Below are 21804 nucleotides of genomic sequence, written 5' to 3'. Positions count from 1 at the left end.
GGTCAATTTGGACAGACATGGGCCCAACGAGCCAATACGCATGAGAAGAAAAGTGAATATTCTCCATAATGAGTGCTGTAAAAAAAAAAAAAAAAAAAATCAGGCAGAGTAATGGGACAGAGCATTGAGGGAGATTTTCAGACAGGTGGGTCAGGGGCCTTTTAAGCAGGGGAAACTTCAGTTGAAATTTGAATGCTGAGACAATGACAAGTGAAAGCCTTAACATGGAAATCTAATGCCTCTTCTAAATACGGATATGCTCTCACTCAACTGCTTTTCACCAAACATTAAATACCCCATTTATTGTTCTTCAATTTATCAAATATGCTTTTTCCAAAAGGGGCTTGAGACAGTTTATATTATAATCTATATTATACATCATGAGAGAAGGGAGGCTGAGAGAAGTATTTACTCTCATGGTCCAGGCATTTTACCAGCTCTGCAAGGGTGGGTACTGTGGCTATTTTACAGATAAAGTAGTTCAAGCTCAGAAAGTTTCAGTTTTGGGGCATCTGGGTGGCTCAGTCAGTTAAGTGTCTGCCTTCGGTTCTGGTCATGATCCCAGAGTCCTGGGAGCATCGGGCTCCCTGCTTAGCGTGGAGCCTGCTTCTCCCTCTCCCTCTGCCTCTGCCCCTCCCCCTGCTCGTGTACTCTTGCGCACGCTCTCGCTCTCTCTCAAATAAATAAATATAATCTTAAAAAAAAAAAGTTTCAGTTTCTTGCCCACAGATCCAACTTTGACTCCCAAACCTGTGTTTTCCTCATCAGCCACTCCATTGTTGAGTGAGTGCCCATCCTGAGCTGCTGTGACTGAGCCTTGACTTTGTCTTCGAACATCCAGGTAGCCAAAAGGGAAATGTGACACTATTTTACATTTCACATAAAAGGAAAAGACAAAAATTCTCAGGTTGTGATCCTGGGGTCCTGGGATTGAGTCCCACATCAGGCTCCCCACAGGAAGCCTGCTTCTCCCTCTGCCTGTGTCTGCCGTTCTCTCTGTGTCTCTCATGAATAAGTAAATAAATCTTTAAAAAAGTTTTTTAGTGGCAAAAAAAAAAATACTGAGCAATACTAAATTCTAACAGGTATTTACAACACACAGTACCCTGAATTATACAAAAAACAAAATTCTCATCAACAATGTATATAAAATACATCAGCTCGGTCTTCAAGTGGCTTTACCCTAATGCTTGCTCAAAGCAGCGTGGTAAGGCCCCAGGAAAGCACAATTCTGTGCACGTGGTTAAACGTCCCATGAGCAAGAGGCCTTCCACACACTCATTCACGCTTATGCCTCATACCCACAGTGACGGCCCAGGGCTGTCAGGAACTGTGAGCACAGTGAAGTGAGAAAATAGGCGTGGTTCCAGCTGCCATGGAACTTCCAGTCCAAACAATAAACACATAAGTTTGAGTTCAAAAAGTGCTACTAAGTGCGCCTGAGTGGCTTGGTCAGTTGAGTGGTTCATGTCATGATCCCAGGGTCCCGGGTTGGTCCTGAGATCAAGCCCCGCGTCAGTCTTCTTGCTGGGCAGGGAGCCTGCTTTTCCCTCTCCCTCTGCCTGCCACCCCCCCTGCTTGTGTGTCCTCTGTCTCTCTCTGTCAAATAAATAAATAGAATCAAGAAAGAGAAAGAAAGAAAGAAAGAAAGAAAGAAAGAAAGAAAGAAAGAAAGAAAGAAGAAAGAAAGAGAAAGAAAGAAAAAGAAAGAAAGAAAGAAAGAAAGAAAGAAAGAAAGAAAGAAAGAAAGAAAGAAAGAAAAAGTGCTACTAAAGAGAAGACATGACGGCCTCAAAGGGTAATGGAACTGGCCGCAACAAAATATGCCACTTTGTTATAAGGATTATTTTGAGTTAAGAGTACTTGAAAATACAAGGTGCAAAAAGGGCCTTCTGACCTCCTCTTTCCTTCTTGAAAACAGGACATAAAACACCCATGTGAAAGATGCACTCCTACACTGGAATGAACAAAAGAATCTTTTTATCAAAGACAGAACATCGAGGCCAAGACAATTCTGTACAAACAGAACTTGGTATAATAACCCTTACCTTTCCCTCAGCCTCCCCATATGTTAGCTACTTTTCAACAATTGCTTCTTTTTGTTCAACACACCATGTAAACAGTTAGGCCTGGCCATTTCTTTGGGTCTTCATTTCCCTATGGGGTTTCCAATGTGCAGGTAAAAATCTGTATGCTATTCTCCCTGTGTCACTTTAATTCTCAGACCTGGCCAGAGACTCTAAGAGGACAAAAATCAAGTCCTATCTCCCTCATTAGAGAATGAGTGGCAGTGGGGGTGAGGGAACATACTTGGACTTGGTCATCGGGAAGACCTATCTGCATACACTGTGCTTAAGCTGAGACAAGCCAGAGAGACAGAGCATTCCAGAGGAGGGAAGAGCATGTAAAGAGGTTCAAAGAGGGGCACCGGGGTGGCTCAGTGGTTGAGCATCTGCCTTTGGCTCAGGTCCTGATCCCAGGGTCCTGGATCAAGTCCCACATCAGGCTCCCTGCAGGGATCCTGCTTCTCCCTCTGCTTATGTCTCTGCCTCTCTGTGTGTGTCTCTCATAAATAAATAAAATCTTAAAAAAAATTATCTTATACTAATACACCTTCACTTATAAATTATTCTGCCTTTCATTTTCTCACTTGATTGCCCACCAGCGAAAACTTTTTTTCACAACAACCAATGATGGGGCACCTGGGTGGCTCAGTGGATTGAGTGACCAATTCTTGATTTCAGCTCAGGTCATGATCTCAGGGTCCTGGGATACAGCCCTGCAGAGAATATGCTTGAGAAATTTCTCTGCCTCTTTCTGCCCCTCCCCATGTACACAGGCGTTCATGCTCTTTCTCTCTCTCTCTAATAAATAAATCTTAAAAGAAAAAAAAACACAATGAGAATACCGTTCTAAATCCACAATGAGGGGCGCCTGGGTGGCTCAGTGGCTGAGTGTCTGCCTTCGGCCCAGGGAGTGATCCCAGGGTCCCAGGATCAAGTCCCACATCGGGCTCCCATTCAGGAGCCTACCTCTCCCTCTGCCTGTGTCTCTGTCTCTCATGAATAAATAAAACTTAAAAAAAAAAAAATCCACAATGACTGAGAGTTTAAAAGAGGCAAAAGGAAGAAGAAGGTAAGAAAATAAGGAGAAACGCCATACGGATGGTTTTCTTCAAGTAAAATCCTAAAGACCAGATAAGCCCAATGTGAAAAAGATTAAGTCAAACTGTTACAATGCAAGCACACCACCCAGGAATTAATAGCAGATCTTTTGTTTTTGAAGCAACAAAGTTAAAGCAGTCCTCTATAGCTGCAAGGAGCAAGAATTATGTAAATGTAAGTAGACCTAAAATTATCAGCACGCCATGTAAGTAGAAACCACGAATATAAACCAAAGCATAGGTCTTTCCTGGGCCCAGGATGGAAATGAACTTGTAACAGATAACATACACCACACGAAATGAGTTATCCCTGCAGTGGCAAGACAGCAAATCTGGTTTAACATTCCCTTTTGTCCTTATGTGGGAAGTGCAAAGCGCATCTGAAGGTAAGCAGCTCTCACGGGAAATGGTACAGAAAGCCCTTCACTATATGTCCAGAGTCATGGGAACAGGATCAAGCTTCAGAAAAAAGAGGCCTATTGGAGGATTACATATTTTGAATATATTCTGTACTAAAGAGAATGCTTAATAAAACACAATGAATCCAGTTAAGGATTGCTGACAAGCCTCAGGGAAGGCCTCTAGGCCAGTCTGGAGACCATGAGGGGGAACGTCAGTAAGCAGAACACTGGAGTCTAAAGAAGTAGTAAGGGACACCTGGGTGGCTCAGTGGTTAAGCATCCGGCTTTGGCTCAGGTCGTGATCCTGGAGTCCTGGGATCGAGTCCCACATCAGGCTCCCTTCATGGAGCCTGCTTCTCCCTCTGCCTATGTCTCTGCCTCTCTCTCTGTGTCTCTCATGAATAAATAAAATAAAATCTTTAAAAAAAAAATAAAGAAGTAGTAAGCAGCCTGCCACCACTCCTGGGCTGGACCAGCCATGTAAAACCGTGTAGGTCTAGCGTTCCAGTTTTTTCCACAACATATCAACACTAGCAGGGCAGAAGTGACAATAGTAACAAGCCCAGGTCGTACCAAAAGAACCTTCGAGGAAAGGAGTTTTGAAGCAAAGTGAAGAGATTCCTGGATGCATAAATGTTGCAGCTTTAAGAGATGCATAAGCCCAGTGATGGTAACTTGGAAGAAGGAACAAAGTCAAGGCCGCTGAGGAATGACAAGAACCTAACAACTGGGCAGCCCCGGTAGCGCAGCGGTTTGGTGCCACCTGCAGCCCGGGGCGTGATCCTGGAGATCCGGGATCGAGTCCCACGTCGGGCTCCCTGCATGGAGCCTGCTTGTGTCTCTGCCTCTCTCTCGGTCTCTCTGTGTTGCTCATGAATAAATAAATAAAATCTTAAAAAAAAAAAAAAAGAACCTAACAACTTGTCTGGATCTGAGTATGAAGTGAAAGCAACTCAAAGAACAGCACTCTGAAGAACTAGGTGTCTGCTACTTTCAAGGCCTTTATTTTTGGCTGACAATTTAACTGGACCAGAATGATATTCTTCTCCATAGTGTATAAACTTCAGGATATTTCTCAGCAGACTATTAATTATTCCCCCAATATCCATTCTCCCCTTACTTCTTGGCAACAGAACCCCTGATTTTTTAGCTGGATATAATACCTTTGCAGGTGACTGTGGCCAGTGAGTTAATTCCTGGCTAATAAGAGTAAAGTACTAGGGGCACCTGGGTGACACAGTCGATTGAGCATCTGACTCTTGATTTCAGCTCAGATCGTGATCTCGGGGTCATAGGATGGAGCCCTGCGTCAGGCTCCATGCCCAGCATGGATGGAGTCTGATTGTCCCTCTCCCTACCCCCTGCTTACTCTTGCAAGCACACACACTCTCTCTCTCTCATAAATGAATAAAAAAGATGAAAGAACTAACACAACTTCTTCATCCCTTTCTCCTTCCTGTTGCCTGGAATGCAGATATAAAGTTGGAGTTCAGGTAGCCACATTGGACCATAAAGGGCACACTGAGGATGGTGGAAGAGCAATATAGCAAAAGCCCTAGACTCCAGACTTTTGCATGCAGAAAAAATGAACTCTGTTGTCTTTTTTTTTTCAATTGTTCTATGGGTTTCTTTTATTTTCTTAATTTATTTATTTAAAGATTTTATTTATTTATTCATGAGAGACACAGAGAGAGAGGCAGAGACACAGGCAGAAGGAGAAGCAGGCTCCATGCACAGAGCCCGATGTGGGACTCGATCCCAGTTCCTGGGCTCACACCCTGAGCAGAAGGCAGATGCTCAACCACTGAGCCACCCCAGGCTCTCCTGTTGTTAAGTCTCCTATAATATGTAGCCAAACTTAATACTAACTTAATACAAACTTAATATAGGCACACTGGGGAAAAAAAAGAACACTCAAGAAATAGTGACTTTAGGGATAAGAGTAGAATATTTGCCAGGCTTTCCTTGAGCAAACTGAGGGGCTTCTCAACAAGAGGCTTTAATGGAAGCCATGTGTAGGATATCATGCATTAGTTCACATTAGGGCACTCAAGGAACCCTGATGTTGAACAGGACCTGACTCAAAATGATGTCAACAGGTAGGATGTGCTGGGGAGTGGAGTGGGTAGGGCCTCCTTCATGTGTTCAGAAGACAAATGGTCATTAGAACAGTATTGATAAAATTCTCTGACTTAATCTGTAAAAGGAAATAATGAATTCCTGGAATACCTATCTACAGGCAAGTACATACAAAGTAGGGCATAACCAAGACATTTTGAGATCACTAAAGGAGACGAAAACACAATGCAGAATGTATCAGATACAAAATACACAAACTACAAAATATACATTAAAAAAATTTTTTTTGAAGTCTGAAATGCAAGTGATATGAAAGCAGCATAAAAAGAATGGTGAGGAAGGATGCTTGGTGGCTCAGTGGTTGAGTGTCTGCCTTTGGCTCAGGTTGTGATCCTGGGGTCCTAGGATCAAATCCCACATCAGGCTCCCCACAGGGAGCCTGCTTCTCCCTCTTCCTGTGTCTCTGACTCCCTCTCTGTGTCTCTCATGAATAAATAAAATATTAAAAAAAAAAAGAATGATGAGAGGGTCATAGATTACTACAATAAGATATGAACTATATGTACTTCTTCTTGGGATCATGAAGCTGGATACTCTCTTGGACTGTTATAAAATAGCCAAACTCCTCCTCAAACATAACACAAAAGAGAAAAGGTGATGTAAACTCAATTTTAAAAAGTAAGAGAGGTAATGCTCATTTGGACTCATTGAAACAACACAAACATTCGCTGAATCTTCAAGAAACAAAACCCAAGAATCTTAAAATACCTCAAAGGATTGGAAGGCTGACTTGAGGACCTCTTCCCAGCACAATGCACACCTCCCAGGGAAGACCCCAGCAGCTGTCAGATATCCCTACTGGTCAGTCTGAAGCTGCTTTTCTCTGGACACTTCATAATACTCAGGCCCAATGAAATAAACTGGTTTAAGAATGTGTCTCACTGTTAAAAGTACTAGAGTAAAAAATAAGGACTCTTAAAAATTGAGAATTTTGGGGGGGCTTGGGTCAGTGGTTGAGCAGTCTGCCTTCAGCTCAGGTTATGGTCCCGAGGTCCTGGGATCAAGTCCAGTATCAGGCTCTCCGAGGGGAGCCTGCTTCTCCCTCTGCCTATGTCTCTGGCCACTTTTTCTGTCTTTCATGAATAAATAAAATCTTTAAAAAAAAAATGAAAATTTCGTTAGTGATGCCATAAAGTAGCAAACCTTTTGGTTTCAAAGCTGAAGCATGAGGGTTAATGGCAGTCGATGATTAAATTTCACTGGATTACAAAATAAGCAGTAGATGAGAACAAGGTTTGGGAAATCAATTAAAACTATTAACAGTTTTCTGTTGCACAACAACATAAAAGTGCTTAACACTGTAAACTGTATACTGAGGAATGGTTAAGATGATAAATTTAGTGCTATGTTTTTATTACAATTATATATATAAAAAGTTAATATGATTCAAACCACTTTCAGGTGTTTGGCCTAGAACTGTTACCTAGGATTCTGTTAATATTTTCCTCCTTAAATTGTGATGGCCAGACTTGACTCAATGCAGCCTCTTTCTCACAGGCTGTAGATCTCATATTCTGTAAAGGGAAAAGAAATTAGTCTGTGGGAAAACAGAACAAATCTAGAAATAAAGTAACATGTCAAGCAAGATAATCAGGGTAAGTTTCTGGTTTTAAGTCTGTAAAGATGTCAAAAGTAAAAAAGATGATAGTAAAAGCTCAGAAAAAGGAAATTAGGTAATGCTCTTCTATATTTTATGTGTTTTTAAAATTTGATTTATTTATTTATTTTTTAATTTTTATTTATTTGTGATAGTCACAGAGAGAGAGAGAGAGAGAGAGAGGCAGAGACCTATAGGCAGAGGGAGAAGCAGGCTCCATGCACCGGGAGCCCGATGTGGGATTCGATCCCGGGTCTCCAGGATCGCGCCCTGGGCCAAAGGCAGGCGCCAAACCGCTGCGCCACCCAGGGATCCCGTAAAATTTGATTTATTTAAACCTAAAAACAACAACAACAACAACAAACTGTCCACCCATCCTTCCCTCCTTCCTCTAAGCAAACTCCAATCTGTTCTCTGTATCTGTGAGCTTGGCTTATTTTTAAATATTTTTAAATTCTCCATGTAAGAGAAATTATACATTATTTGTCTTTTCTGATTTTATGTTAAATGCCTTAATCACTGAGGAAGCCTAAGTGGCTCAATCAGTTGAGTGTCTGCCCTCAGCTCAGGCATGATTCCAGGGTCCTGGGATAGAGCTCCACATCGGGCTCCCCACTCAGTAGTAAGTCTGCTTCTCCCTCTCCCTCTGCCCCTGACCCTGGCTTGTGCTATCAAATAAATAAAATCTTAAAAAAAGGGGATACCTGGGTGGCTCAGCGGTTTGGCGCCTGCCTTCGGCCCAGGGCATGATCCTGAAGACCCAGGATCGAGTCCCACGTCGGGCTCCCTGCATGGAGCCTGCTTCTCCCTCTGCCTGTGTCTCTGCCTCTCTCTCTCTCTCTCTCTCTGTCTCTCTCATGAATAAATAAATAAACTCCTTAAAAAAAAATCTTAAAAAAAAAGCCTTAGTCACTGATTTCCCCCATATTTCCTTTTCTAAAAATGAGTATTTTCTGTACTGACTTTGTAAAAAATCACCAAATTCATTCATCTTAAGTATTTGCCTGTCAGGTTGGAGAGAATTTTTAAGCAATGTTATAATTTAATAACCTAAAGCTCTACTTAATTTTTAAATTTTTTTATTTTATTTATGATAGTCATACAGAGAGAGAGGCAGAGACATAGGCAGAGGGAGAAGCAGGCTCCATGCACCAGGAGCCTGATGTGGGACTCGATCCTGGGTCTCCAGGATCGCGCCCTGGGCCAAAGGCAGGCGCCAAACCGCTGCGCCACCCAGGGATCCCTAAAGCTCTACTTTAAACATACATGAAAACAGATTAAAGGCCTAAATGTAACACGTGAAACCATAAAACTCTTGGAAGAAAAACAGACAGTAATTGCTTTGACATCAGCCTTAGCAACATTTTTCTAGGTATGTCTCCTCAGTCAAGGGAAACAAAAACAAGGAGTGCCTGGGTGGCTCTATCGATTAAGTGTCTGCCTTCAGCCTGGGTCATGATCTTGGGGTCCTGGGATTAAGCCCTGCATCGGGATCCCTGCTCAGCAGGGAGTCTCCTCCCTACCCCTCTGCCTGCTGCTCTCCCTGCTTGTACATGCTCTCTGTCAAATAAATAAAATCTTTTTAAAAGATTTTATTTATTTATTCATGAGAGACACATACACAGAGAGACACACACACAGGCAAAGTGAGAAGCAGGATCCATGCAGGAAGCCCAATGCAGGACTTGATCCCAGATCCCAGGATCACACCCTGAGCCAAAGGCAGACGCTCAACTGCTGAGCCACCCAGGCATCTCAAAATGAAATCTTAAAAAAAAAAAAGGCAAAAATAAACTATTGGGATTATATCAAAATACAAAGCTTTTGCACAGGGACACCTGCTTGGCTCAGTTGGTGGAGCTGGAGCATGCAACTCTTGATTTGGGGGTTTTGAGTTTGAGCCCCACGCTGGGTAGAGATCACTTAACAAAATAAAATCTTTAAAAAAAGCTTTTGCACAGTGAAAAATGAAACAAAACAAAAAGAGTTTTTTTTTCCTTCTCCTACTGACTGGGAGAAGATGAATTAATATCTGAAATATATAAAGAACTTATACAACTCAACACCAAAAAACCTACAAATAATTCAATTAAAAATGGGCAGAGAACCTGTAGACATTTTCCCAAAGACATATAAAAGGATAGGGTGCCTGAGTGGATCAGTTGGTTAAGCATCCAACTCTTGATCACAGCTCAGGTCTTGGTCTCAGAGTTGTGAGTCCAAGCCCCACACTTAGCCCAAGCCCACTTAAAAAGAAAAAGAAAAATGGCCAACAGACACATGAAAAGGTGCTCAACATCACTAATCATTGGGGAAATGCAAATCAAAAACACAAGTTATCACCCCATACCTGTAAGAATGTCTAAAATAAAAATGGTGAGTGATAACAACTGTTGGCAAGAATGTGGCAAAAAGGAAACGCTTTCTTTTTTAAAGATTTTATTTATTTATTTACTTACTTACTTATTTATTTAACACAGAGAGAAAAAGAAAGAATATGAGGGGGGATCAGCAAGGAGAGAGGGCAGGCTCCTTGCTGAGCCGGGCGCCTGATGCAGGACTCAATCCCAAGACCCTGGGACCATGACCCAAAGGCAGATGCTCAACCAACTGAGTCACCCACGTGTCCCCAAAAGGAAACTCTTGTGCACTGTTGGTGGGAATGCAAACTGGTGCAGCCACTATAGAAAACAGGATTGTTTGAAGTTCCTCAAAAAAACAAAAAATAGAAATGCCATATGATCCAGTAATTTCACTACAGGGTATTTGCCCAAGGAAAATAAAAACACTAATTTGAAAAGATATATGCACCCCTATGTTTATTGCAGCATTATTTACAGTAGCCAAAATATGAAAACAGCCCAAGTGTCCATCCATAGATGAATGGATAAAAAAGTAATATATATGTACAATGGAATATTACTCAGACACAAAAAAAGAATGAGATCTTGACATTTGTGACAACATGGATGACCTAGAGGGTATTATGCTAAGTGAAATAAGTGTACAAAGACAAAAACCATATGATGACTTATATATGAAATCTAAAAAACAACACAATAAACAAAAAACAGTAAGAGACTAATAAATACAGAGAATAAACTGATGGTTGGCAGAGTGGAGGGAAGGGGGGGATTGACAGACTGAGTGAAAGGAATTAGGAGATACAGGCTTCCAGCTACGGAAGAAATACAGGAATAAAAGAGGATCAAAAGTACAGCATAGGGGGTGCCTGAGTGGCTCAGTCGGTTAAGCTTCCTGACTCTTGACCTCAGCTCAGGTCTTGATCTCAGGGTCGTGGGTTCAAGCCCCAGGTCGAGCTCCATGCCCAGCATGGAGCCTACTTAAAAAAAAAAAAAAAAAAAAAAAGTACAGCTTAGGAAATATAGTTAATGGTATTATAATAGTTATATGGTAACAGATGGTAGCTACACTTGTGGTGAGCATGGCATAATGCACAGAAGTAGAGAATTAGGTTGTACACTTGAAACTAATGTAACTGTGTGTCAATTATACTTCAATAAAAAAAATAAATGAGGGATCCCTGGGTGGCGCAGCGGTTTAGCCCTTGCCTTTGGCCCAGGGTGCGATCCTGGAGACCTAGGATCGAATCCCACATCGGGCTCTCTGCTTGGACCCTGCTTCTCCCTCTATGTCTCTGCCTCTCTCTATGTGTGACTGTCATGAATAAATAAATAAAATCTTTAAAAAATAAAAATAAAAAATAAATGAACACACATGAAAATATACTGAATCTGAATTCTCTCCAAATTAAATATATGTAACGTTATTCAACTAAGAATGCCACTATAAGTTTTTGAACCAGGCAAGGTGATTCTAAAGTTCATATGGAAAAACTAGAGTAAAACCAGTCAGGAAAATGCTGTCAGTAAATGGTGACCACAATGAGTATCAAATAATGCTTGTTATAAATCTATCGTTACTAAAGCAATGTGGTGGTAGTGTTTAAATAGATTAATGCAATAGAATAAAGAGTCAAAAAAAAAGTCAACAACAGATCCAAATACACCTGGGGATTATTTCACGCAAAGAAAAATCTTGAGCGCTTTTCGCCAGGCACGGGACATGTAGGTATGAACAAATACACGGACCTTGTCCTTATGAAGCTAGCATGGTGTCATATAATGTAAAGGTGTGTTTCAAATTAGTAGGGGGGAAAACTGAAAAAACTCATTTGTGTTAGTCTAACTGATAAGCTGAGGGTGGAAGGCAGCCTAGATGTATACTTAGATGGAACTTTCACTAAAAAGCTATTTCTGGGGACGCCTGGCTGGCTCTGCAGTTGAGCATCTGTCTTCAGCTCAGGGGGTGATCCCAGGGTGCTGGGATTGAGTCCCACATCAGGCTCCCTAGCCTGCTTCTCCCTCTGCCTTTGTCTCTGTCTCTGTCTCTCATGAATAAATAAATAAAATATTTTTAAAAATTTAAAAAGCTATTTCTGTATTTATTTGATGAACACTTGAAAACAAAGTCATGAAGAATTAAAAGAAAACTTCGAAGACTTCATTTTTTAGTACACTGGAGTAGGGAAATCTTTTCTAGAAAAAATAAGGGGGGACTATAAAACAAAAAAAACCCAGTCATTTAACTATCTTAAAAGTTTTTTGTAATTACATAAATTACATAAGTATCAAATTGCACATGGGTAAATAGAGGAAAACATTTGCAACATATGATCCATACTGCTATTTTTTTTTTTTAACAAAAAACAATTGACAAATGAATAAGAAAACAGACAATACATGGGGCGCCTGGCTGGCTCAATTGGTGGAGCAGGCTAGGCTACTCTTGACCTCAGGGTTGTGCATTCAAGCCCCATGTTGGCAACAGTGATTACAGGGGCGTGGGGAGGTAGAAAATAGACAATATAATGGGAACAACTGTTCCTTTTTTTTTTTTTTTAATTTATTTATTTATTTATTCATGAGAGACAGAGAGGCAGAGACATAGGCAAAGGGAGAAGCAGGGTTGCTGCGAGGAGCCTGATGCAGGACTCATTCCAGGACCCCAGGATCATGACCTGAGCCAAAGGCAAATGCTCAACTACTGAGCCACCCAGGCACCCTGGGGAACAAGTGTTACATCCATCTACTGGCAAAGATGAAAAAGCCTGCCATTTACAATGTTGGTGAAGATGTAGAAAAACAAGGGTTCTCATACACTATGTTGGCCCAGAGACAGAAGCAGTCTGGGCCCCTTTTGGGAGGGAACTTTACAATAGGTATCAAATTATACATTAACAGACCCTTTGCAGAAACAGAAAATAAGCCAAGCTAATTAATAATACATGTATAACTCCAGAGTAAACTAAATTTTAACTCAGGGGTGTCCAAATTTTTTTAGTATGTAAAATAATTTATTGGCATTCACACCCAAAACATTTAGATATTTATATAGGATATTATACAGGCGAGCAAACTGAAACCTATGTTTTAACACATTCCCCAAAAGAAGTCAAAGTAGCCTGAAGTTTATTCAGGTAAATAAATTCTGGCCTGAATTTATCAGCAAATTTGGCCTGACGGGACAGGAGGCTATTCATAGCCTTTATTATTACAGTCAGTGTGAATATTTGGACATTCATATTTCATTGTGGTTAATTCTGGATGCTGCCTCCATCACCCCCACACCAAGTGAGGTATTAGGTAAGGTATGGCTATGTACACATGGACGTGAACACGAACACTTCTGAATTTTGAAATCCAACAGGTCTCTAGGGTTTTGAATAAAGGACTGTGGACTTGCATAACCTTTCCCTGAAGACAGGCACTCAGGTGATAATAAGTACTTGTTGAACAACCGCACTCGGATTCATTCTTCATGGCCAGCAGTTAGCAGCCTGTGAAGCCTATGAAAGTGATGAGGCTACTCCCCGCGTGCTGGGAGCCACAGACAGCTATTTGAATTCTTCTGCCGTTTTTTATAGTTTTTGTTTGCTTTTGTTAATCTTCTATCTTTGTTGAGAAAGATCACCGACTGTAAATTCTGGGATTAGTGATATTCCTACCCACGGCAGCTCCTTCTTCCTTTCTGTGGCCTTAGAAGAGCTAAGCACGTATAAAGTCAATAAAAGTGGCTCTGAAGGAGGTCTTTACAGACTTTGCCTTGAGTCCATGGGTACACTTTGTGACTCCTGTTTTAGCTGCTTAATGGGCCTACTTCCTGGTTCTCACTGTTCAGAAAGACAGAAGTTTTCTGATCACCAGAAAGACATATTATTGTAGTATAATAAGCTCTAGAAAAGTAATCTCCCTGAGGGCAAGAGGTTTGCTCTGTTTTGCCCTGGGCTGAAGCCTGGAACAATAAATATTTAAGGAAGGAAGAAGTACTTTGAGGGAGAACTTTTACCTCTGACAGCTGCAGAAGATCCTTATCTGTTAAGGAAATCCTGGATATAGGCAGATAGTTTCTTTTGGTTTTTTTTTTTTTTTTTTTTAGATTTTATTTATTCATGAGAGACACAGAGAGAGGCAGAAACACAGGCAGAGGGAGAAACAGGCTCCCTGCAAGGAGCCCGATATGGGACTCGATCCCGGATCCCAGGATCACGCCCGGAGCCAAAGGCACACGCTCAACCGCTGAGCCACCCAGGGGTCCCAAGGCAGATATTTTTAAATGTGGGAATGATAAGCAGATGAAGGAAGATACTACCTTTTAATGATATTATTCAGAGATAATTAGTAAGGATGAGGGAGAAACCACCAGTATCAGCAACTTATGAGCCTTTACTCCCAGACAAAAGGGAAAGTAAGATTTTAAAACAAATGTCACTTAAAAGGTCTAAACTCAGAGGACTCCTCCATCATGGCTAAAATGAATGTATTCTACACCCTGTAAGTGCCTTAAAGTTCCTCCATGCCTGAAAACAGTGAGGACGCCCGGGGAGCACCGCGGGGTTTACACGGTTTATAGTTCTGAACACCAGGGAGGGCGCGGCTCGAAAGGAGCTGAAATCGGGGAGAGGGCGGGGGGGGGGGGCGGATAGGGGGACCAGTAAGATCTGTGCAAGCGCCCCCAAAGCGATACCGGAACAAAGTTGCCAAAATCGATCTCTATGATGCGCTGTTGTATCAAACTCAAGGGCTTTCGGGGGCTGTGGGGTGGAGGGGGCAAGATTCCAAGGAGGCAGGGACGTTCAGGAGGTGTCAGTGGAAATGAGAAGTGTTAGGTAAGGCAGAGGAGCGCGCCTGGAGAAAGGCGGTGCGAAAATTCGGCCTAGGTCGGAGCTCTGGAGACCCTGCCGAGCCGGTGCAAAGACAAAAAGTAAGCGTGGGTGGAATCGGGAGGGACCAAGGGACTGAGGAATCCCAAAAGGTGCGGCTGGCTCGGCGTCTGCAAGGCCGGGCCGGGCCTGGCCGGGGGAAAGGCGCGCAGAGGGAAGCCTGGGCCGCACCACCCAGCACGCGGGGGACCAGCCACGTTCCTACCGATTTGCGCGCGTCCGGCCGCAGGTCCTGGAAGTCGGCGCCGTAGATGGCCTCCAGGGCCTGCAGCTCGTGCTCCTGCCGCTGCGGGTAGCTCTCCGGAGGCTCGTCCCGGCCGCGCCCGGGGGCCCCACGGCCCCCAGCCATGGCGACGCGGCGGCCCAGGCCGGGCGGCCTTGCGGTGGCGGTGGTGGGCACCCGGCGGGCTCGGGGGCAGGGCTTCACTCTCCAGTCCGGCCCGCGGGCGGGGCTCCGCGCCGGGGGCGGGGCCGGGGGCGGGGCTGCGTGCGCGCCGGGGGCGGGCTCCGGGGCAGGACTCCGCTCTCCAGACCGGCCCGTGGGCGGGGCTCCGCGCCGGGGCGGGGCCGGGGGCGGGGCCGGGGGCGGGGCTGCGTGCGCGCCGGGGGCGGGCTCCGGGGCAGGACTCCGCTCTCCAGACCGGCCCGTGGGCGGGGCTCCGCGCCGGGGGCGGGGCCGGGGGCGGGGCCGGGGGCGGGGCTGCGTGCGCGCCGGGGGCGGGCTCCGGGGCAGGACTCCGCTCTCCAAACCGGCCCGTGGGCGGGGCTCCGCGCCGGGGACGGGGCCAGAGGCGGAGCTGAGCGCCTTGACTGGGCTCCGGCGGCGGGACCACCTGGGCCTGGAGGGAGGAAGCAAGGAAGGAGGCTGTGGTCTGGCTTTGCCTACTTACTGCAGGAGAGCTAGAGCAAAGAAATCTGCTGGAACGTGGGAAATTAAATCAGTCAAAATTATTTACGCCAGCTGTTTTCACGAAATGCCTGGAACTTCTTTACCCCAGCACAGGTAGTAAGAGGGAACTCAAAGGGCAGACTTTGATGCGTTTTCAGGTCGCTTAGGGTCTAACCTTGAAACTACCCGCAAGACTACTAGGAAAAAAGATTGTGACCTTTACTCCCCGTCCCCACAGCTTTGTGCCCCCAAACTCATCCCCTTAAGGATGGATTCAACTACCGTTTGTCCCTACCTCCCACCTTTAAGAGTCTCCATTATCAGCATGCAATTTCAACTGAAAAATGTCTTTTCTTCAGGCATCTTTATGAGCTACTAATGAAGGATGGTTGGAAGAAAGGCAAGCAGAGACAAGGGGCCCCTGCCCTCAAAGGAAACCACCCTTAAAAGGATTTTACACCAAAAAAAAAAAAAAAAAAGGACTTTACACCACTCTGGAAGGAGCCCTCCACCTTTCCCACGTGGTAGGTAGATGACAAAAGCCTGATTGGGTGATAGGTGCAGGGAGGGTTAATCAGCTTAGAACAGCCCCCACCTACAAGCCCATAAAAACCAAACCCCTTGATCTAGGGACACCTCGGTGGTTCAGCGGTTGAGCCTCTGCCTTTGGCTCAGGGCGTGTGGTGAAGGATTTTAATGATTGGAGTGATACCATATTTGTGATTTAGTAACTACTCTGGCTGCAATAGGAAAAATGGCTTTAAGTGGATTAAGAATGAAGATAGTGACTGTTTTTTGAGCTGTTAAAGTCATCCAGGGAAGAAATGATTGTAGTCTGAATCAAGTTAGTGGTAATGGGATGGAGTGAAGTGGATAGATTGAAGAAATGGACTACATGATGTGGAAGTCGAGAGAAAAGGAACCCCAAATTCCACTTCACTAGCTTGGGCCAATGTGGGCAGAGTAGCACCGTTCACCTAGATAGAGATCACTGTAAAAAGAATGGATCCCAGCGAAAGCAAAAGAAAATGGTTTGAAGAGGCCTTGGGTCAAACAAGTGCACTTGTGTTATCACATTACCTGGGCCAGATATTTGTGTTATTTGGGCCAGAACTGAATGAATAGATGGCAGCAAGTGACTTAAGTGATTATAACTTAGCACACAGTATAGGGGTTGGAAAGATAGATGAAGGAAATGTCACTTGAAAAGTATGCTTGGGGACGCCTGGGTGGCTCAGCGGTTGAGCATCTGCCTTTGGCCCAGGGTGTGATCCTGGAGTTGCAGGATCAAGTCCTGCGTCGGGCTCTCTGCATGGAGCCTGCCCCCCTCTCTGTGTCTTTCGTGAGTAAATAAATAAAATTTTTTAAAAAAGAAAAAAAAGTATGCTCTGAGGCAGGATTATAACAAAGACCTCCTAAATTCACACTAAGTAAACTGGGCATGGAACATAATTCTCTTCATGGAAATGTAGTGTAACAGGATTTCCTCTCCTTCAGTGCCCCACCTTGGTCACACCACTTGGAAGAATGAAGACGTAGACCAGATGAAGAGTGGTGGGCAGCAAAACAACGTCTATTGCACAGTAGTACAAAGCTCCCCAAGAGGGAGGGGACCAGAGAGGGTTGCTGATTTGGCTTTAGATCTAGGGTTTGTTTTTTTTTTAAAGATTTATTTATTTATACATGAGAGACAGACACACACACAGAGAGGCAGAGACATAGGCAGAAGGAGAAGCAGGCTCCTCGCAGGGAGCCTGATGCAGGTCTCTACCACCGGAACGACATCACACCCTGAGTGGAGGGCAGACACTTAATCGCTGAGCTACCCAGGCGTCCTTCCATTGCCGTTTATTTAAAAACTATAGAAAATTTGAAACGTATATCAAAGTAGAAGAAATATTATATAAAATATATATAAATATATACATATATATAAATTATAATAAACCCTCAGTACTTGGAGTGCCTGGGTGGCTTAGTCAGTAGAGTATCTGACTCCGGATCTCAGGGTGGTGAGTTGAAGCCCCACATTGGGCATGGAGCCTACTTAAAAATAAACAAATAAATAAATACAAATAAATAAATCCTCCTATACTCATTATCCAACTTCGACAGTTATAGAGATCTTGCCAGTCTTATTTCATTTCTCACCCTCCACCCTACCTCCCTAGGGAAGAATCTCAAAGAATCTCAAACATCATTTTTTTTCGGTAAATACTTAAGTATCTATCTCTAATAGGCAAAAACTTTTCACAGATATAATAGCTTAAAAAATGTAACAATTGTTCAATATCATTTAATACCCATCTGTATTCAAAATTCAACATTTGTCTTAAATTAGAATCTGTATTGGGGGTTCGGCCCAGCCATTCTCCCAGGCGCCCAGGCCCGGTGCACACGTGTGTGAGCTCGCCTGCGCCCCGGGGCCACTGCAACCGGAGGAGAGCGGCTGCCTCAGGAGGACCCCTCTCCCCCCAGAAATTACTCAATGCTGAAACCTTTCAAAGTGATATTCGAGGCGCTGGAAGCACCATGGATGGGTTTTATGATCAGCAAGTCCCTTTTATGGTCCCAGGGAAATCTCCATCAGAGAAATGTCGAGGGCGGCCTGTGATTGACAGAAAGAGGAAGTTTTGGACACAGATCTGGCCCATGATTCTGAAGAGTTGTTTCAGGATCTCAGTCAACTTCAAGAGGCTTGGCTAGCTGAAGCACAAGTTCCTGATGATGAACAGTTTGTCCCAGATTTCCAGTCTGATAACTTGGTGCTTCGTGCCCCACTTCCAACCAAGATCAAACGGGAGCTGCACAGCCTCTCCTCGGAGCTGTCATCCTGTAGCCACGAGCAGGCTCTAGGCGCTAACTATGGAGAAAAGTGCCTCTACAGCTATTGTGCCTATGATAGGAAGCCTCTCTCCGGGTTCAAGCCATTAACCCCTGCCCCAGCCAAGTGTGCCCACCACCCCGCGCACGCCCCCGCGGCTGGCCCAGTACCAGGCCCTGCCCTCCCCCCCACTCGCTTCCGGAACCTGGACCACAGCAGCAAACCTTTGCGGTCCCCTGGCCACCACATCAGCCCCTGCAGATGCCAAAGATGATGCCTGAAAACCAGTATCCCTCAGAACAGAGATTTCAGAGACAACTGTCTGAACCCTGCCACCCCTTCCCTCCTCAGTCAGGAGTTCCTGGAGATAATCGCCCCAATTACCACCGGCAAATGTCAGAATCCATTGTCCCTGCAACTCCCCCACCCCCTCAGAGATTCAAACAAGAATACCATGATCTACTCTATGAACATGGGGTCCCAGGCATGCCAGGCCCCCCAACACATGGGTTCCAGTCACCAATGGGAATCAAGCAGGAGCCCCGGGATTACTATGTTAATTCAGAAGTGCCCAACTGCCAGTCGTCCTATATCAGAGGGGGGTATTTCTCCAGCAGCCATGAAGGTTTTTCATATGAAAAAGATCCCCAGTTGAACTTTGACTACACTTGTGTTGTTCCTGAGAGACTGGAAGGCAAAGTCAAGCAAGAGCCCACCATGTACCCGGAGGGGCCCCCTTACCAGAGGCAAGGTTCTCTTCAGCTGTGGCAGTTCCTGGTTACTCTGCTGGATGACCCAGCCAATGCCCACTTCATTGCCTGGACGGGCCGTGGCATGGAGTTTAAGCTGATAGAACCTGAGGAGGTTGCTCGGCATTGGGGCATCCAAAAGAACCGGCCAGCCATGAACTATGACAAGCTCAGCCATTCTCTACGCTATTACTATGAAAAGGGCATCATGCAGAAGGTGGCCGGGGAGTGATAGTCTATAAGTTTGTGTGTGACCCGGATGCCCTCTTCTCCATGGTCTTCCCTGACAACCAGCGTCCGTTCCTGAAAGCAGAGTCCGAGTGTCACCTCACTGAGGAGGATACCCTGCCCCTGACCCACTTTGAAGACAACCCGGCCTACCTCCTGGACCTGGACCGCTGCGGCAGCCTCGCCTACGCCGAGGGCTTTGCTTACTAAGTGTCCGAGTGGCTGAGCGGCCAAACCCTAGATAGAGCTAGCAGTTCCCATTCAGGTAAACGAGGGCAGTGGTTTTGTTTGTGTTTTTGGCTGTTCCTAAAGTTTGCCCTTTGAGTATTATCTGGAGAACCCAAGCCGTCTCTGGATTGGCACCCTCAAAGACAGATACCTTGGCTGGGGAGTGGGAACAGGGAAGGGGCAGAGAAACCACCAAAAGGCTGGTGCCTCGGCTTCTGATCCTGACAAGGTTTCTGGGGAGAGATTGCGGTGGAGCCTCCTTCCCATGGACAATATATATGCAAAGCAATACCTTGTTCAGGGTAGTGCCCACAAACCAGGACAGAGTGTGTGACAATCTGCATTGATCGTGGGCTACTAATTGCCTTTACATAGAAGGGCTCTGATTTGCATAATTTATTGAAACAGAAATGACAGACCCATAGAATAGTAGGCTAAGAAGCTGGGAAGGCTCAGACCGTAAAGGGTTAAAAAGTCTATCTTCAAATTGGGAGAGCTCTTGTAGCTCGAGCTGCGATGTTTCCCCTCGGTCTAGAAAGAAGGGGGGAAAGTCAGAACAGCTGTTCCCCACTCCATGGTTCTCAAATACTAAACCATTGCGACTCTTGGGAACCTTCTAGCCATGTGGTCACCAAGTAGAACAAGCCCCCTTTCTCTTCCCAGTCACACAGCTGTGTGTGTGGATGGCTTTCATTTTAGAAGGGTGATTTACACTTATGACAGTATTTTGTTTTGCTTTGATTCGGGGGATTGTTTTGTTTTGGTGGTTGTTTTGGAAAACCAGTTTATAAACTGATTTTTGTAGTTTTGGTATTTAAAGCAAAAAAAAAAAAAAAAAAAGCCAACACACAAACCTTTTGGTAACTGTGCACTGCGTCCTAAGCAGGGCAGTGCCGGCTGATGACGCTGCAGCTTGAAAGGGGCTTTGCTGGGGGCGCCCCCTTAGCCGTGCACAAGCCCATTCTATTGCCTGCTTTGTGCTTTCTGCACCAGACAGCCTGATGGAACATTTGCACCTGAGTTGTACATTTTTGAGGTGTGCAGGGCAGCCCAGACACACCACTTGATTCTATGTGTATAGTTCCTTGTGTTTTCTAACATGCTCTCTCTGGAAAGCATATGTACATAATACATGTCATGTCCATTCAAAACCTGGCCACCTGGCGGGAACCCTGGGGATTTCTCCCCGGGCATGACTGATGACAATTTCCATTTCATACATTTGTTTCGTTTCCTTTTTTTTTTTTTCTTCTTCAATTCTTGGACTTTCAACCCTGCATATGATTCAATAGGGTTTGAGATGTACATGTGACCCTGACAGGTAAAACAGTGCTAGCATTTGAGTTTCCTGCCACCTTAAAAAAAAAAAAAAAAAAGTTTACTATGATTACTGTATTATATCAGAAAAGTTTTAAACCACCCAGCTAAAGCTATGTGAAAGTTGGCCTCAAAATGGAGAAGTCCTTAGAAGTGGTAATGCCTTGCTGCCCACTCCGCTGATAGGATTGCTCCGCTGATAGGATTCCGTGCTCCCCGCAGCACTTGGCAAGTTAACCCTGACTGCTGGTCTTCATGTGCACAAGACAATGCTGACTCGGTGAGGGGAAGAAACCTGCTTTGAATTGTTTGCCTCTCAAGGGGGGTGCGTTACAGTCTTCACCAGCCCCCCCTTTGACCAGCAGCGGCACATCTGTGAAGAGGTTCATAGGGCTGAGGGGTACGTTTTATAGCTATGAAAACATGAGGTTTTCCTCTATTGGAAGCTAATTAGCCCGCCAAGGTATTGAACCTCTAGCTTGGGCCTTAATTAGCATTGTACTCTAATCAAAGGACTCTTTCCCGACCATATTTATAGCTCTCTAACCTAAACATAGTCTATATATAGATGCATATTTTATCCCCAGCTGGCTAGAGATCTATTTGTTGTAAATGCTGTATAGGATTTGTTTTTTTTCTTTCTTATCCTGGTTTGGGTTTTCTTTTTTTGATGGATTTATGCTGTCTTAGCAAGTTTGAAAATAACCCTCTGTAGCCTGAGCTCCCCTCTTCCCCTGCTGTAACCACGGGACCTGTGCTGGTACAGGACACAGGATGGCGCATCACCGTTGCATTCCCATTGGACTCATGCACCTCCCGGATGGTTTTGGGGTTTTGTTTTGTTTTGTTTTGTTTTGTTTTTGCTTCTTTTCCAGAGTGTGGAAAGTCTACAGTGCAGAAAGGCTTTAACCTGCCAGTTGATTTGAAATACTTTCCCCTGCTCAGGGCCGTATGCATCCTGCCAAGCTGCGTCATATTCTGTACTGTGTACAATAAAGAAGTTTGCTTTTAGTTTAAAAAAAAAAT

The 21804-nt window shown here is 44.6% G+C and overlaps 1 protein-coding gene and 1 pseudogene across 4 annotated transcripts in view; one reads left to right on the top strand and one right to left on the bottom strand.

The window, feature by feature from the left end:
• The window catches only part of EIF2AK4 (eukaryotic translation initiation factor 2 alpha kinase 4), a 103453-nt gene extending 88498 nt beyond the window's left edge, over window positions 1–14955 (bottom strand). For 2 of the 4 annotated variants that reach the window (XR_013370042.1, XM_077880578.1), the window contains exon 1: window positions 14749–14955. Coding sequence is in view for 3 of the 4 variants with exons in the window: in XM_077880578.1 (XP_077736704.1) it covers window positions 14749–14892 (144 nt within the window). In the remaining variant the exon portion in view is untranslated. The remainder of the gene's footprint in view (window positions 1–14748) is intronic. The other 2 variants (XM_077880576.1, XM_077880577.1) reach the window with 1 other exon arrangement.
• A 2800-nt stretch (window positions 14956–17755) lies between these two features.
• LOC144302991 (ETS translocation variant 5 pseudogene) lies at window positions 17756–21803 on the top strand (annotated as a pseudogene).
• The last annotated feature ends 1 nt before the right edge of the window (window position 21804 follows it).

The sequence above is a fragment of the Canis aureus genome, chromosome 32 (genome assembly GCF_053574225.1).
Source record: "Canis aureus isolate CA01 chromosome 32, VMU_Caureus_v.1.0, whole genome shotgun sequence".
In the NCBI taxonomy this organism is placed as follows: Eukaryota; Metazoa; Chordata; class Mammalia; order Carnivora; family Canidae; genus Canis; species Canis aureus.
This window is presented reverse-complemented; position numbering and strand designations above follow the sequence as displayed.